The sequence below is a fragment of the Camelus dromedarius genome, chromosome 11 (genome assembly GCF_036321535.1).
Source record: "Camelus dromedarius isolate mCamDro1 chromosome 11, mCamDro1.pat, whole genome shotgun sequence".
Taxonomy (NCBI): Eukaryota; Metazoa; Chordata; class Mammalia; order Artiodactyla; family Camelidae; genus Camelus; species Camelus dromedarius.
Genome location: NC_087446.1, coordinates 62,829,182 through 62,844,597, shown reverse-complemented (window position 1 = coordinate 62,844,597; position 15,416 = coordinate 62,829,182). Strand labels below are relative to the sequence as shown.

General features: G+C 56.6%; 2 protein-coding genes across 7 annotated transcripts; both read left to right on the top strand.

The window, feature by feature from the left end:
* The first annotated feature begins 1,026 nt into the window (after nucleotides 1–1,026).
* On the top strand, nucleotides 1,027–6,335 carry DTX3 (deltex E3 ubiquitin ligase 3). 3 transcript variants are annotated; one of them, XM_031462318.2, is made up of 6 exons: nucleotides 1,027–1,357; nucleotides 2,701–2,766; nucleotides 2,956–3,032; nucleotides 3,396–4,125; nucleotides 5,051–5,268; nucleotides 5,623–6,335. In XM_031462318.2, the coding sequence occupies exons 3-6, from the start codon at nucleotides 3,004–3,006 to the stop codon at nucleotides 5,696–5,698; spliced, it is 1,053 nt and encodes a 350-aa protein (XP_031318178.1). In that variant the 5' UTR covers nucleotides 1,027–1,357; nucleotides 2,701–2,766; nucleotides 2,956–3,003; the 3' UTR covers nucleotides 5,699–6,335. The 3 variants fall into 3 exon arrangements, with proteins under 3 accessions (XP_031318178.1, XP_031318180.1, XP_031318179.1); XM_031462320.2 differs by having other exon boundaries at nucleotides 1,029–1,357; nucleotides 3,377–4,125; XM_031462319.2 differs by lacking the exon at nucleotides 1,027–1,357 and adding an exon at nucleotides 1,635–2,087.
* A 118-nt stretch (nucleotides 6,336–6,453) lies between these two features.
* Nucleotides 6,454–13,750, top strand: ARHGEF25 (Rho guanine nucleotide exchange factor 25). 4 transcript variants are annotated; one of them, XM_031462310.2, is made up of 16 exons: nucleotides 6,454–6,524; nucleotides 7,116–7,230; nucleotides 9,497–9,711; nucleotides 9,846–9,941; nucleotides 10,021–10,097; nucleotides 10,271–10,337; nucleotides 10,498–10,601; nucleotides 10,796–10,865; nucleotides 10,984–11,073; nucleotides 11,171–11,263; nucleotides 11,451–11,501; nucleotides 11,692–11,769; nucleotides 11,954–12,154; nucleotides 12,298–12,478; nucleotides 12,777–12,892; nucleotides 13,290–13,750. In XM_031462310.2, the coding sequence occupies exons 1-16, from the start codon at nucleotides 6,486–6,488 to the stop codon at nucleotides 13,398–13,400; spliced, it is 1,704 nt and encodes a 567-aa protein (XP_031318170.1). In that variant the 5' UTR covers nucleotides 6,454–6,485; the 3' UTR covers nucleotides 13,401–13,750. The 4 variants fall into 4 exon arrangements, with proteins under 4 accessions (XP_031318170.1, XP_010991632.1, XP_031318171.1 ...); XM_010993330.3 differs by lacking the exon at nucleotides 6,454–6,524 and adding an exon at nucleotides 6,693–6,842; XM_031462311.2 differs by lacking the exons at nucleotides 6,454–6,524; nucleotides 9,846–9,941 and adding an exon at nucleotides 6,694–6,842.
* Nucleotides 13,751–15,416: the final 1,666 nt, after the last annotated feature.

Below are 15,416 nucleotides of genomic sequence, written 5' to 3'. Positions count from 1 at the left end.
TTGTTGGGCCCCTAACTAAGAATGTGGATTCCTAGATAGACAGTTGTGAACTTGAAAGGTTGCAAGGGGTGTGCATAGGAATGGAAAACATTCTCCAATTCTGTGGGAGTTCAGGGACAACTGAGATGGTATGACCCTCCCTTTTCCCCCAGGGTTCTGGACTAGATCACACCCCGAATCTGTAAAGGTGAGCAAGTCTATCAGCAGCACGAACATGAGCTAAAAGAGAAGGAATTCAGTGTTCCCCCCAGGCTTCCTGGGAAAGATGTCCTGTGTCTGGAGGGCAGGAAGAGTACAGCAGGGTCCTGGGAAAGTGGAGAAGAAAGTGACCAACCATCCAGCCCAGAGGGGGAGTGCAAAGGGGGTGGACGAGCAGAGGTTGCTGCCAGTCTGGGAGATCCATCCAGTACTGCTTGGCCAAGGAGGTCTTTTGGCTGGTGGAAAAACCTGGCTGATGTGGCCCCAGGGAAGTGAGTTGGACTGTGGGTGGAGATTGCTCTGATGTGGGAAGCAGAACAGCGAAGAGGTTTTTTTTTCCCCTTGAGAGTTTTTAACTCTATTTTAACCATAGACATGAGACCACCACCACTCTAAGGCATTTTTTAAAAAAATGTATTCACTTCTCATTCTGCATCAGCCTGAGTATCCCTGTTTGTGGAAAGAGAAAAATCAGAGGCACTTACCAATACCCATCTGAGAGCAGGTTTTGGGGGTGTCACAGAAGGTAACAATCCAGGAAAAGGCAGATGAGAGAGGGGATTGAAACAGTTTAGTCTTGGGGTTTTTTTTTGTTTTGTTTTTTTGTTTTTTTCAGAACCAATGGTTTTCTTTTTACTATGACTCTTCCTATCTCATATTTGTTAAAGGCCCTTCTAGAAAAAGGATCACAGAAAAATCAACCCCTTCTTCCCCATCTACCTAAACCGACACTTCTCACCCACCCACCCACCACCAGTTCCCAGAAGGCGCCACACAGCTGGCTGGAGAAGAAAAGGGGGCGAGCTCCTCCCAGGAGGGGGAACGAGAAGGGTGGCGTCTCAAAGGGATTTAACCTCCTACCCTCGGTTCCACGACACCACCCCCTCCCTCCAAAGACTGGGACGGCGCCTCCATTTTTGTTTTGGGGCAGAGGGGCAGGGGCGTGTGGATTGAAGGGGTCAGAGGAAACGGTGATTATCACCTGTGAGGGGAAAGGGGGTGCCATCCTCCCTTCTTCCCTTTCCCTCAGTCTGCACCCCCTGCAAAATATCCCCACCTTCTCGGGGTCTCCCCCCCCCCCCCCTTGTTGCTAAGGCCCAGACCGTCATCCCAGCAACAGCCTCAGTCATGTGACCGGCAATGGCGGCGCTGACGAGAGGTAGGTGAGCCCGGCGCCCCCCACACCCACCGCGCGCCCCCCCCCGGGCCCGGCTCGCACCCCCTGCGCGCCCTTCCGCTCCCCCTGCGCCCCCTCCTCCGCCTCCTTCCCCCGCGCGCGGCGCCGGGGGCCCCTCCGGGCCTGGCGGATCCTCTTTCTATTACCCTCCAGCCTTGGCCTCCATTTGGGGGTTCCGGGGCCCGCGATGGGGCCGACATGCACCCCCACCCAGTGGTGGGACTCCGGGGGCTCCGGCCAGAGGGGGATTTGGGGAGTTGGTTCCGGGTCGGGTCTTGCAGGATGTCGTGGGGGGAGGGGTGGAGATGCCTCCGCTGATGCCCCAGGGATCCTGGTCCTTCCCGGCTGCCCCTGTCGCCGGCCTCTGTCTGGCGGGAGGGACTGGCCCTGTGTCCGGCCTGGGTTGCCCCAGAGGAATCAGAGACCCAGCATAAACTGTGGCCCCGCCTCCCTTTTCTGTGCCAGCAGGACTTGGAGCAAGGGACACTTAAGTCCTGGCTTCCCTCTGCCATATGGGGAGGGGGTGTTCCACCTGGATGGACAGTATGACCTGAGGCTCTAGGGTTCCAGTTTCACTTTCTGAATCTTGAGGTGCCTCTGGCTTTGAGGGGACTACGATGGAAGCACAAAAGGAGAGCTGTTCCCCTTTGGATCAGCCAAGGAATTGAGGTCACAGTAACGGCCCTTCTTTCTCTTTGGGCTGCATTTGGAGGTACTGTAGGGCCAGTTCCTAGCTGAACACGGCAAGACTCAGGGGAAACAGGCTCCTCTAGTCCATCCCCTGCGCGAGCCCCCACCCCTCCCTAAATGCAGCCTAGGTTGCTGACAGGCTTGGACTTCGTGTCCTGGGTTTAAAAGCTGACAGTGAGAACTTTGTGACTGTAGGGGCTGCTGTCACTTCGTCCGCATTCCAGACTCCAGCAGAAGGGACTGGGTTAGCTCTCAAGGAAGGCTCTCCAGCATAGGGGCTGAATTATTTGGAAACATGGAGCAGGGCGAGGAGTTGAGGAGAAAAGGAAATATTCTTGTCCATGTGATCTGAGGGAGGTGGCAAAAAAGACCTCTATCTGTGTGGGCTTTTCCCTTACTGACCTCTCAGCTGTGTCCCTAGGCTTTCTTAAGAGCCTCAGAGCTGAGGAAGACAGAGGAAAGTTAGCATGTTGAAGTTCCTTCTTTAGCAGTTTGGCGAGAGCCTGGGGATGGAATTCTGCAAGAGACAAGAAGAGGAAATGGAAGAGGAGTTTTTGTTTTGTTTCTGGGCTGATGGGAAAATGGTAATATTTGTCATCCTAACCTTTTACCCCTCCACTCTGCCCATCCCCCAGTCCTGGTCAGCTGAGTGTGCAAACAGGGATTTCTGCAGCTGTCAGCATCGTCCATGGGCTTTCCAGGTACCTGCCTTCCATGAGAACCTCAATTTTCACTTTTAAATTGGTTTCCTCCACTCGATGTTCCAAGTAACCCCATCTTCAGTAACTTACACCCAGGTTCTGTTTCCGTTCCATGGGCTGCTGGGTTGGGGTGTGTGGGAATGGGGGAAGGGATTTCTCACTTTCCCTCTTTCCCTTTCCACCCACCAGGTCACACAACCTACAAGTAGGGAGCAGGGACAGAGAGAGAGAGCCTGCATGCCAATTCTAAGCTCTTCAGGATCAAAGTGAGCAAAAAGGAGGGTCAAAAGGTCTCCTTCCCTTTTACAGATCCCAGTTTCCACCTGGGGTGGGGGAGGGAAGGGTTGCTTCTGTGATCTTGGGAGGTGTGTAGGAGAAACAAGATTGATGCTTGCCTTAGATGATAATAATAAAGTTATAGAAGCATTCTTGCTCTCCAGTGGGTGCTGGGGGTTGAAAGATAAGAGGAATTAGAAAATGAACTTGGGGGAGGAGCTGGGGCTTGGACTTTGAGACAGTGGAGGTGGAAAAGAAACCTGAAGTAGGAGGCACTGGTACTTGTCAAATGGGGACCCCCCCCCAGCCTGAGTCCCTTTCACCCTGGGGGCAGTGTCGTTCGTCCTGTCCAGAATGGCAGCCTGTGGAGGCACCTGCAAGAACAAAGTGACTGTCTCCAAGCCTGTGTGGGACTTCCTAAGTAAGGAGACCCCAGCCCGGCTGGCCCGGCTTCGGGAGGAGCACCGTGTGTCCATCCTCATAGACGGCGAGACTTCTGACATCTATGTTCTCCAGCTTTCCCCACAGGGCCCGCCCCCGGCCCCTCCCAATGGGCTCTACCTGGCCCGGAAGGCTCTCAAGGGGCTGCTAAAGGAGGCAGAGAAAGAGCTAAAGAAAGCTCAGAGGCAGGGGGAGCTTATGGGCTGCCTGGCTTTGGGGGGTGGAGGGGAACACCCTGAGCTGCACCGCCCAGGCCCACCCCCTCTCCGAGCAGCCCCACTCCTGCCCCCAGGGGCCCGCGGGCTTCCCCCACCTCCTCCTCCCCTGCCCCCGCCTCTTCCTCCCCGCCTTCGGGAGGAGGCAGAAGAGCAGGAGAGCACCTGCCCCATCTGTCTCGGGGAGATCCAGAACGCCAAGACATTGGAGAAGTGCCGGCACTCATTCTGCGAGGGCTGCATCACCCGGGCCCTGCAAGTGAAAAAGGCCTGCCCCATGTGTGGCCGCTTCTACGGGCAGCTGGTGGGCAACCAGCCCCAGAATGGGCGGATGCTGGTCTCTAAGGATGCCACACTCCTGCTACCCAGCTATGAGAAGTATGGCACCATCGTCATCCAGTACGTCTTCCCGCCCGGTGTCCAGGGGGTAAGAAGATTTCCACTTGTCCTTACCCTTTGGTTTTCCCCACACTCGTTCTCTGACCTAGGAAAACTGGGAGAGTGGTGTGTGTTTGTTAGACGGTGATGCAGTCTTGCTGTCTCCCATTATGCCTTCCCACTCAGTGCCCTGGAGCTAGACGCCCCCTTGAGGCCTAGCTTTTCCATCCCCACGACCCCAAGACCCTCGGGAAAATCCTGTATGAGAGAAAGGGATCCAATTCTATTTCCTTGATAAACTTGGATGTTGATAGCTATTCTTGGTAGAGGTGAAGTCTGTGGAAATGGTGGCTTGGGTGCAGGTAGGCGCAGTGGGAAGGGTCTGACCCCCTCTCACAGAGCTGGGAATGTTACTCCATTCTAGATTTGTGAGAGAGAAAACCTTGATGACAGTGGAAGGTTAAAAACAGGAGTGGTCAAGAGCCTACAGGTGTCTTCCTGCTTGACAAACAGTAATGTCCAGTTCTAGTTTGCAGAGGCATAAGGAAGCTCTGAAGGAGACTAACAGAAAAATGGAACAGGTTAGACAGTGGAAGACACGTTGGGATTGTTTTCCGGTGGAGAAGGGAAGGCTGAAAGATAAATTATTCTCAGTCTTCGCATGTCTGCTGAGTTATCTGGAGAGGAAGGACCAGCTGCCTTCCATCACTTTGAGACTCAGTTTATTGCTGAATTGAGACTTGAGGGATTGGGACAGCAGAAAGGACCTCTTTAACAGTAAGGGTTTTATCTGGAAATAGGCTCGTGCTGCCAGACCCTAGAGCCGCTCCTTCCCTGGAAGGCTGTCAGCCTGTCCCTGCCCCGCCAGCTGGGAGCACACAGCTAGCAGGCTGGCCAGGATGCCTCTCCATTGGTGTCATGGGCCTTAAGATGCCCAGTTGCTCACTGCCCACTCTGCCTCCCTGCCCCCACAGGCTGAACATCCAAACCCAGGAGTTCGGTACCCTGGCACCACACGGGTGGCCTACCTCCCGGACTGCCCCGAGGGCAACAAGGTGCTGACCCTGTTCCGCAAGGCGTTTGACCAGCGCCTCACCTTCACTATCGGCACGTCCATGACCACAGGGAGACCGAATGTCATCACCTGGAACGACATCCACCACAAGACCAGCTGCACAGGGGGACCCCAGCTGTGCGATATGCTTTCATTTCCCTTCCCTTGGGCTCCTCCCCTTCTCTCCCTTCCCAGAGGGAACAGCATCAATCCCCTCTCTCATCAACCCCCTGATTGGAGAGGATTGCCCCCAAACTGTTCAACCCTCTCTTCCATCCCACTTTCTCCTATATTCAGGCCGGTCCCGATGTGCCCAGCTTAACCTACAAAAAATAAGCAGAATTGGGCTCAGTTATCTTGAGTTTGGATAACCTTAGGAGAGGTGGGGAGGGGCCAGAATGGGGAACCAGAATGAGGGTGAGCACAGGGGACTGGTAATATGAGTGTAAGCTTGAACAGCTAACCCTGACCCTCATCTCTCTTTGCTCCCAGGTTTGGGTACCCAGACCCTACCTACCTGACCCGGGTGCAAGAGGAGCTGAGAGCCAAGGGCATCACCGATGACTGAAAGACATCCCCTGTTTGAGGCCCCTGCCGTTCTCCAGTAGGACCCAACGGAAGCCTCTGCTCTCTCTCTCCCTCTGCCCCCCACACCACTCGAGTAGGGGACGAGTAGGGGACTGTCTACTGGGGAAGGAGTTCAGACAGGGAGGGGTGATCCCTTCCCTAGTCCCCCGCAGGCTGAGTGCTTCAGTGCAGTGTGAGCCACTCCCTTCTGGCAGAGGCTTATGTCCCAGGCTCTGCTCCCCTCCTCCCTGTGTACATACTCCCAGTCTCCCCGCCCCCTCCATTGCCCTTGGCTTTTTCTGGTATGTGCTGTGCTCCAGTGACTAAGCTGAGAAAGGACCTGGGTGGGGAGGGGAGGGTCTCTTGAACCCCCCACCCTCACATACTGCCCCACTGTAGAACTTCCGTGCGGAGGGAGGGGGAATCCGGCTGCTGGGAGCCCCCTTGGAGCCGGCCGCGTGTGTTCTTCCGAAACAATTCGCCTTCTACCTTAACCTTGCCCTTCCTCTCCTGTGTCTCTGTCAGTCTTTCTCCCGCTCTTCTCTGCCCCCTATAAGGAGCCTCCTTACCCTGTTCTGGAATCGCCGCCAGACTGTAGCTTTTAATTTAATAAAAATAAAGTAAAATATGCAACTCTCTATGCCACACCCGTTCTGTTTCGTGGACCGGAGAGGGGGTGGGGTGGGGAGCCAGACCTGCTGAGAAGGGGAAGGGGGCTGTGTTCGGGAACTCTCTGTGGGCCGCCTCAGTCTCTCTGGCAAAACGGCATATACTTGGTGGGCCCCAGGATGACACTGCAAAGCCCTGGATCGTGTTTCGACGTTGGAGTAAGGATTAAGAGGGGTTTGTCTGGTGTTGAACTACGGGTTGTAGAGAAAGGAACAACCCTACCACTTTTGAAAAGTTTGGCTGGGGTGGGAGTAGGGGCGGAGCCGGGCAGGGGGCGGGTTCGGCGCGGGCAACTCCCCGGACGCGCGCAGGCCTCAGAGCCCCCCAGCTTCCGTGCCCCCTCGGCTCTGAAACTTGGAGGAGGGTAGGGGTCCAGCATGAAGCCCCCGGACCGCCCCGCCCCTGGCCGCACGGACCGGATGCTGGAGGTCATGGGGGGCATGCTGCGAGCATGTGCCCTACCCGGGCCGGAGGGGGTAAGAAAGGGGGGCCACCGTGGTGTCTGGGATCTTTAGGGGCCTTCAGGATGGCTGCACCCCAGAACTCAGTTTACCCGCAAACAAGAATTCTTGGGGCAGTCGTAGGAATCCTAGAGTTCCACTAAGAGGACCATAGGCACGAACTCCCTCCACCCTAGCCTTGGCGACCCTTTTATAACGAAGTGGATTTTGACAGGAGGGAGGAGGGGAAGCAGGAGGTCAGGTCTGGGAGTGGAGGGCGGGTTTCTTACGATCATTCTATCCCTGCAGCCCCCGAAGAGAAGCCCCCTAGGGCCGGGGGATACCGATCCAGAGTCTAATTGTAAAGAGGGGGATGTGAGAGGTGAGCGCGGACGTGAGGTCCCCGCCTGGGCTCCGCTGCCCGGTAAGCTGAGAGTGGGGTGGGGCGGGGCACAGTTTGCCATCCTGCGCAAAGTGGCGGATTCAAAAATATGCTGCTCTTACTAGCATAAATGTTCGCATCTAATTTGCATGAGACCCACTTAAACGCTGAGCTCTCCACGCTTCTTGGCGCCCTCCAGTCCGCTGTGTGTCCCCCCACTTCAGTGGGTCCCGAGCCCCTGCTGGTGGACTGTCCCCGCGCCCCACCCCTGGCCCCTCGCCAGAGCAGGCTCCAGGACTTCGCCTTAATTGGTGATTAGCCTCAGCTGGAGTCCCGGGGCCTAGAGGGAAGAAGGGTCCGGCGAGGGGGCGGCACCTGGGCTGTGTTCCCCACAAAGAGCTCCCCATTCACGCACCCCCTTCTGGGGGGCCTTGTCCACCCATGCGCGGCTAGGGACAGTCCCAACCCCAGGACATCTTCGCGCAGGCCAAGGCCCCATCCGCCGCGCCCTTCTCCACCGCAGAGGCGAGGGGAGACCCGAGAAGACCCTGCCGCCGGGCTTAACCCCCACCCCAGCGCTCCTCAGTCAGAGCCCGAGATGCGGGAGGGAGGGGAACCCGGGGCGACTGAGCCCAGGCTGGAGAGGAGGGGCGGAGGCGCTGGGGACGTGGAGTGGGAACGCCGTGGTGCCTGGGGGAGGGGGGATTGGGGCGGGAACCCCGCACAGGCTGAAGAGGGAACGGGAGGTAGAGGGCGGAGCTGGGCCGCAGAGGCCCCTCCCCTCGGCGGCCGGGCGGCGGGGCCTGTTATTCGGCTCGCAGCTCGGCCGGGACCCGCGCAGCGCCAGTGACTCGGGGAGTCGGCCCCCGACTCCTCCCCTCCCCGGACCTAGAACCACCCCCAACCTGAGAGGCCTGAGACGGAGCCGGAGCGGCTGCCGCAACCCGGCCCAGCCTCCTCCACCATCCCTCCCCTCCCTGCCGGACATCTGGACCCTGGGCCCCGCACCGACTGGGTTCCGGAAACCCTCCCCGCCTAGCTCGGCGGCCAGGCCCCGCTCCGCCCTTTCTGCAAAGCCCCCAGCCCTCCGCAGACCAGACTTTCGCCTCCCCCTGGACCCCTCTTCCCTGTTCCCTCCCTCCCCCCCTTCCCCAGCCTGGAGCGGGGTAGGAGGGTGGGGGGGTGTGCGCCCTGCGCCGTCCCCGCCCCGCCCCCCGTGATTCCCCCTGCATGGCCGGCTCGGGTGGGGGGTGCGGGGTGGCCCGGGCGCCATGCGGGAGGGGCAAAAGGGGAGTCGCTGTGCCTGTCCCCATGTGATCCGAAAAGTGCTGGCAAAATGCGGCTGCTGCTTCGCCCGGGGGGGACGTGGTGAGTGCGAGGTTGCGAGGGCCCAGTGTTGAGTGGGGGGCGGGCTGATGGTTCAGGACGTCTGTTTGCCCTGGCCCTAGGGATTTAGAGGCTGGCGACTATACTTGTGTTTTCCAGGAAAGTGACTTAATAGATGATCTCTAAAATCCATTCTGCCTCCACGTCTGTCAGTTCAAGTTAAGGAAATTGGGGAAGGGGCAGGGGACTCCTCTTCCCCATAGTCAACTGGGTATGAGAAAAACCCACCCACAATCCCTGTAGGCCTACAACCACATCTTCCCTCCAATCCTTTTGCTGAGCATCTACTTCAGATCTGCAGAGGGACAGGGGGAAGGAGGAATGAGGAACGAGGGGGTCTACCAGGGGCCTTATCACAGATTGCATCTGCTGTCTCTGAGTCCAGCCCAAGGACAGCCCTGATGAGCTCTCCTCATTTGCCCCGTGTTGGATTTTTGCATGTGTTGGGGAGGTGGGCTGCAGAAATCTTTTCTTTTTATAGTGATTACTGCAATGGGTGGAGGAAGGGTCTGGGGGTGGCAGATGGGCTCTTAGCTCTTGCTCTCCCCCCATTCTCAGAGAATGGTCTGTACCCACTGGAAAGGGGAGGGTGGTAGGAGAGCAGATGGCCACCCCCAGCTTCCAGTGTCTGCCCAGATGGCTGCCCCCACCCCCATGTTGGTGCCATGCTCAGGGTATGGGGGAACCTCCACACGTAACTGGGGGTTCCAGGCCTGGGGAGCCAGGTGTTTACTGTCCTTCCTCCCAAGGGTGCCCTGGTGAAATTTTCTCTCCTGGCCAACTCAAATGAGAATGGCAAGAGAGTGAGCCTTGGAGTGGGGCTGAGCATCACAGAGTAGAGACTTGGGGAGCTCCCCAGGGACCCTGAAACTGGAGCTGAAGCAATATCTATCACCTCCTTTCTCCCTCACTCCCACACTAGAATCCTATTCCATTGCTGGCAGTGAGGGGAGCATCTCGGCTTCAGCTGCCTCTGGTCTGGCTGCCCCCTCTGGCCCCAGCTCTGGCCTCAGCTCTGGTCCCTGTTCCCCGGGCCCCCCAGGGCCAGTCAGTGGCCTGAGAAGATGGTTGGATCATTCCAAACATTGTTTCAGTGTGGAAACTGAGGCGGACAGCGGCCGGGCTGGACCGTATGAGGTGAGCAGGGAGCACCACAGAAGCATGAAGGACATCTATGAAGGACACTGGAGAGAGGGCAGGTTGGGGGCCCCTGTCATTGGGGAGATCCTGCTACTGTCCCTGATCTTTGAGACTTCACTTCTGGTCCCCAGAACTGGATGCTGGAACCAGCTCTAGCTTCAGGAGAGGAGCTGCCAGAACTGACCTTGCTGACCACATTGTTGGGGGGCCCTGGGGATAAGACGCAGGTATGAAGAAATGAGTCTAGGGTGGCTCCCCTCACCCAGAGGGATCCATCTGCTTACTCTAGGATGTTCTTCCTTCCAGCCACCTGAAGAGGAGACTTTGTCCCAAGCTCCTGAGAGTGAGGAAGAACAGAAGAAGAAGGCTCTGGAAAGGAGTATGTAAGTGTACCCACACTTTCCCTCCCCGACTCCCCTAATCACACCACTTCCAGAGGACTGTTCTTCACATTTTAGATTTGAGACTTGGAATATCCTCTGAGGTTGTCTGTGGTAATGAAGGGGCTTCTAGTCCAGGAGGGAGGAAGTGGCTCAAGCAGTTGTTCTCACCCCAGGTATGTCCTGAGTGAGCTGGTAGAGACAGAGAAAATGTACGTGGACGACTTGGGGCAGATTGTGGAGGTAGCTCCCTTTCCCTCTCCCAGACCTGATTTTAGGAGATGCCTTGGTGCTCCTCTGTCCCACCTTCCCAATCTCCCCTACATCCTGGACTTCTTGGGGAGGAGGGTTTCCCACCAGGGCTGAACCCACACACCCGTGCTCCCACTCAAACTTTCCACAGGGTTACATGGCCACCATGGCTGCTCAGGGGGTCCCCGAGAGCCTTCGGGGCCGTGACAGGATTGTGTTTGGGAACATCCAGCAAATCTACGAGTGGCATCGAGAGTGAGTGGTGGACCCTGAGAGTGAGGGGGAGGGGCGCACGTCTGATGGTCTCTGTATCCTACCCATGGGTCCCCTGCTGCCTGAGGAATGTTTGGGAAGGCTTCACAGGGAGCACTACTAGGGCAGACAGCTCTGAATTGTTTGGGGTGGGGGTAATTGACCTGCCTTCCCCCCACCCCGCCCCACCTCTCCAGCTATTTCCTGCAGGAGTTACAGCAGTGTTTGAAGGACCCTGATTGGCTGGCTCAGCTATTCATCAAACATGTGAGGCTAGAGAGAGTGGGACCCAGGAAGGGAGGGGCTTTTGAGTGGGTCACAGAGCCCTAAAGAAGTGCCCTCTCTCCTCACTCATCTACTCTTTCTTAAATTTTACTCCCGTTAGGAGCGCCGGCTGCATATGTACGTGGTGTACTGTCAGAATAAGCCCAAGTCAGAGCATGTGGTGTCAGAATTTGGGGACAGCTACTTTGAGGTCAGTGGCTGAGACATCTTGGGGGAAGGGGAACAGAATCATCAGCATGAACAGGCTTCCCAAGCTGCAAAACCACCCTGTCTGTCCCTATCCCCAGGAGCTCCGGCAGCAGCTGGGGCACCGCCTGCAGCTCAATGACCTCCTCATCAAGCCAGTGCAGAGGATCATGAAGTACCAGCTGCTGCTCAAGGTCAGGACCACCTGTTCCCTGGGGGCACAGCTGGCAGGGGTGGTCATTTCCTCACTCACCTCCCCAGGGTTCCTAAGGCTACCCCCAAGACTTCCTGGGGGTCCTCACCTGTGTCCCCAGGGGAGGATGTGAGAGCTTTTGTGGATGTCCTCGTGACCTCCCTGAGCATTTCTTTTCTATGTCATAGGATTTTCTCAAGTATTATAGCAGAGCTGGGATGGATACTGAAGAGCTAGAGGTGAGGACCCCCAGATCTCATAAACACACCATGCACACTTTATCTGCTTAGTCTACTGGGTTCTGCCCACTCCTTGGGTGGTGTGGAGCTGTCCGGTTTTTAGGGGGACAGCTGGTTGGGGGTTGAAACATGGTCCGAAGAGGTCTCTTTCCCAACAATGACAATACTCCTCTCTTTACCTGTGTCCCAGCAAGCCGTGGAGGTCATGTGCTTCGTACCCAAGCGCTGCAATGACATGATGACCCTGGGGAGACTGCGGGGGTTTGAGGTACAGGGAAGGAGCAAGGCTTTTCTGGCCCAAGCTGAGCACTCAGGTGGTTCTGATGGGGAGCTGTCCTCTCCTGGGGCTGACCCCATGGTTGGTTGGAAGTGTCAGGGGAAGGAGGGAAGAGCAGAGAGTTGCCCCCTTTCTCTTCTTGTTTTCCTCAAAGGCCACTCTCCTTTGATTTTAGGGCAAACTGACTGCTCAGGGGAAGCTCTTGGGCCAGGACACATTCTGGGTCACAGAACCCGAGGCTGGGGGTCTGCTCTCTTCCCGGGGTCGAGAGAGGCGCGTCTTCCTCTTTGAGCAAATCGTCATCTTCAGTGAGGCCCTGGGAGGAGGAGTGCGAGGTGGAACGCAGCCTGGATATGTGTACAAGAGCAGCATCAAGGTGGGGAGGGGGCCCCGAGGGTGGGGTCTGACTGGGAGGGGGGAGGCCTCTGAGACGATGTCTGGCTCTTGGATTTGTTGGAGGGGGGATGAGCCAGAGAGGGCCTGAAGAATTTGGGGGCTACCTCCTATTTGCCAATCCAGGTGAGCTGCCTGGGACTGGAGGGGAACCTCCAAGGTGACCCTTGCCGCTTTGCACTGACCTCCAGAGGGCCAGAGGGTGGGATCCAGCGCTATATCCTGCAGACTGCAGACCCTGCGGTCAGTCAGGCCTGGATCAAGCAAGTGGCTCAGATCCTGGAAAGCCAGCGGGACTTTCTCAACGGTGAAATTCTTGCCCTTCCTCCCCAACATACTCCCTCAGCCCTTTGATTTCCTGAATCCCTCACTGCCCAATCTCCAAAAATCCCTGCCCCCTGATCCCAGCATCTCTTTGTCCCTCATCCCCACTTTTCTACTACTTGCTCAAGATTTAGTAACTCAGAACCCACTAAAGCCCCAAGCAACTTATGTTGGCTGACAGTCCTCGGGAGGGAGAGCAGAGAGGGAGGATGGCCTGAGCAGAGCCCCTGGGAAGGGATGTGTCTGTTGTAATCCTCCTTCTGTTCCTCTCTTCGCCCCAGCATTGCAGTCACCCATTGAGTACCAGAGACGGGAGAGTCAGACCAACAGCCTGGGGCGGCCAGGAGGCCCTTGGGCGGGGAGCCCTGGGAGAATTCGGCCTGGAGACCGGGCTCAGGTCAGCACACGCACACCCATCAATGGCTCTCTCCCCTCTCTGCTGCTGTTGCCCAAAGGGGAAGTGGCCAGAGCCCCCCTGCCCCTGGACACACAGGTATGAGGAATGGAGTTCCCAGGTTGTAGGGGCAGAACGAGGAGGGCCTCTCTTGTTCTGGGATCCCCAGATCTCTTTCGCCTATATCATTCCTCCTTCCACCACCTTCCTTTTGTCTGCCCCTTCCTCCTTCCTATCTCTGGCCCTCCTGCACTCCAGTTTAATGCTAGGAGAAGCTGATGGTCTCAGATAATCTAAGATGTCTGACAAGAGGGGCTTGGCAAGGGGCTTATACTGACAAGAGAGGAGTGAGGGTGGATTCCTGAACTTTTTTGATCCTCTGACTTGAGTCTTTCTTCAGGCTCTCAGTGACATCCCTCAGGCTCCTCAGGACTCTCCTCCAGTGCCACCAATTCCAAACACCCCTCCCTGCCAAGCCAGACTTGCCAAGCTGGATGAAGATGAGCTGTAACTGGGAAAGGCCATAGGGGTGGTGCTGACTGAGCCACCCTGTTTCCCCAGGAACTTAAGGGCAACCCTTCTGGCATGGCCCCAGAATTCCTCCCTCTTGGTTGTCTGGAGGGTGGGCAAGGCTGGGAGAGGTGTCAACTGGGAGGAGGGTACCTAGACTTAAAAGGACTTCTTTCTGCCCAAGGAATACAGGTTCCTTCAGTTCCCACCCCTTTGCATGCATCACAGGTCCCCTCAAAAGATACATATGTGGGTGGGTGGGAGGGCTGGGGCAAGGGCCAGATAGAAATTATTGGTTTTGTTTTTGATTTTGTTTTTTCTGTTTTCTGAGAATAAAGGTTTTGTTATATCACCAAGGCTGCTGTCTTGGCAGAGGGCAGGGGAGGCAGAGGTAGGGCTGAGTTGGGAGAATGGGTGTGGAAGAGATCAGCTGGCCCCATAAATCAATTGTCTGAGGAGGGGTCTTGTGATAGGAGAAGGGCTCAGTATGTAAGACAAAAGATGTTATCTTTGTCGCTTACCTGCAGTTGCAGCATCTCAGTCCAGTCCTGGAACTTGGGGCCACTGGGAAACCCTAGAACCCTGATATATCCTCCCCTTTGCCCAGCCCTTCTTTCCCTCCCATCTAGCCTGTATTCTAGACCCACTGGAAAGCCCACTCTGGGGTGACCTCCCGCCATTCCCCCCAACACCCAGATTCTGAAGGACCAAGTGCTCAATGTACCTTTCCTTCTGAGGCTTCCATGTCCAGCTGAGGGAACTCGGGGAGGTGGAGAGGATGCTGGGCGCTATGGCTCCTTCTGGCTCTGGGTCTCCTTATTTTTGCCGTCTGGGAGGTTGTAGGGCATATCCATACTGAGAAGGAAGGGATTCTTCTTCAAGCCACAGACCCAAGAGTGGAGAGCCCAGAGGGGTCTTCACCCCTCCCTGGGACAGAGAGAGCCAAACATGCAGAGATGCATGTCCAGGTGCCCTGTCCTGGGTCCTTGGGCATCGGTGTGTCCACTGTGTCCATTCGTCCCCTGGGCCCAGTCACGTGTACTTGAGCTTCCTCAGCAGACAATAGACTGCTGGGGTGGGGGGACAAGGAGGAGCTGGAGCCTCCCTGTGGGCCTGAGGTCTCTCTGGCCACAATGAGGGGAGGGGCCTCTAAGGGGGGGACAGGACGTACAGCCCAGATAAGACTTCTGGGGAACAATAGGAGGAATTGAAGAGGGGAGATCCACCCTCACTGTACCCCACCCCCAGAGCTTTGGGGTCAGGGACTGGGACTGGAGGGTGATGGGGAGGGGTGCTAAGGATTCTTGCGAATGGAGGAGGGGATGAGGAAAATAGGATTTGGAGCGCAGAACCTTTGTATCTCTTTAGGGACCACAGGGGTACATGAGATAGGTGGGTGACCTTTTGTACTTAATTTGACCACCAAGTGCTGTTGAGTGCCTACAATGTGAATAACACTGGAATGTAATAAATAGTGATGCACTGGTTTTTGCTTCTGAGAAATAAAATTCCCTATCTGTCCAGTATTCCCCCTGAGGCCCTGAACTGGGGATTTAGACCCAGCCACTCCCAGCAGAGGTGTGGGATGGTGGTTCTCTGTCCATCCCTAGCCAATATATGGAGCTGCTTCCCATCTAGGTAGTTTGTGAAACTGCTGAGGCCAATGGAGCCCCTTACACTTTTGGGAACAAGCTGTGCCCCATGAGGTTGTGGGTCCGGGAGGAGAAGGGGAGGTTGAAACCCAGCTGAACTTTCTTGCTGGGAATGCAGCAGCCCTGAGAGTGACCAGTAACCCTAGGGGAGTCTCCCCGAAGTGCAGATGTGGAAAGGAACTGGGAGTGAGGAGGTGGGAGTCAAAAGACAGGAGTGGCAAACAGTGGGTGTCGGGGTGCGCTTGTCTTCTGGCCTATTTCTCTGGCTCCTACACCTTTTCACAGCCATCCCCCACAGGCTCCAGAGAAAGCGGTCCTGCCAAGGATGTCTGAGGAAACGCCTAACATAAGAGACACCCCCTCCC

What these genes read in the sequence shown, in the direction of transcription:
- DTX3 (XM_031462318.2), top strand. Translation starts at nt 3,004, where the DNA reads ATGCCAATTCTAAGCTCTTCAGGATCAAA. An exon ending in TCCCGCCCGGTGTCCAGGGG is followed by an intron (nt 4,126 to 5,050) that starts GTAAGAAGATTT and finishes CTGCCCCCACAG; the next exon opens with GCTGAACATCCAAACCCAGG. An exon ending in TGCACAGGGGGACCCCAGCT is followed by an intron (nt 5,269 to 5,622) that starts GTGCGATATGCT and finishes CTTTGCTCCCAG; the next exon opens with GTTTGGGTACCCAGACCCTA.
- ARHGEF25 (XM_010993330.3), top strand. Translation starts at nt 6,744, where the DNA reads ATGAAGCCCCCGGACCGCCCCGCCCCTGGCCGCACGGACCGGATGCTG. An exon ending in CTCAGCTATTCATCAAACAT is followed by an intron (nt 10,866 to 10,983) that starts GTGAGGCTAGAG and finishes TACTCCCGTTAG; the next exon opens with GAGCGCCGGCTGCATATGTA. An exon ending in GGCCTGGAGACCGGGCTCAG is followed by an intron (nt 12,893 to 13,289) that starts GTCAGCACACGC and finishes GTCTTTCTTCAG; the next exon opens with GCTCTCAGTGACATCCCTCA.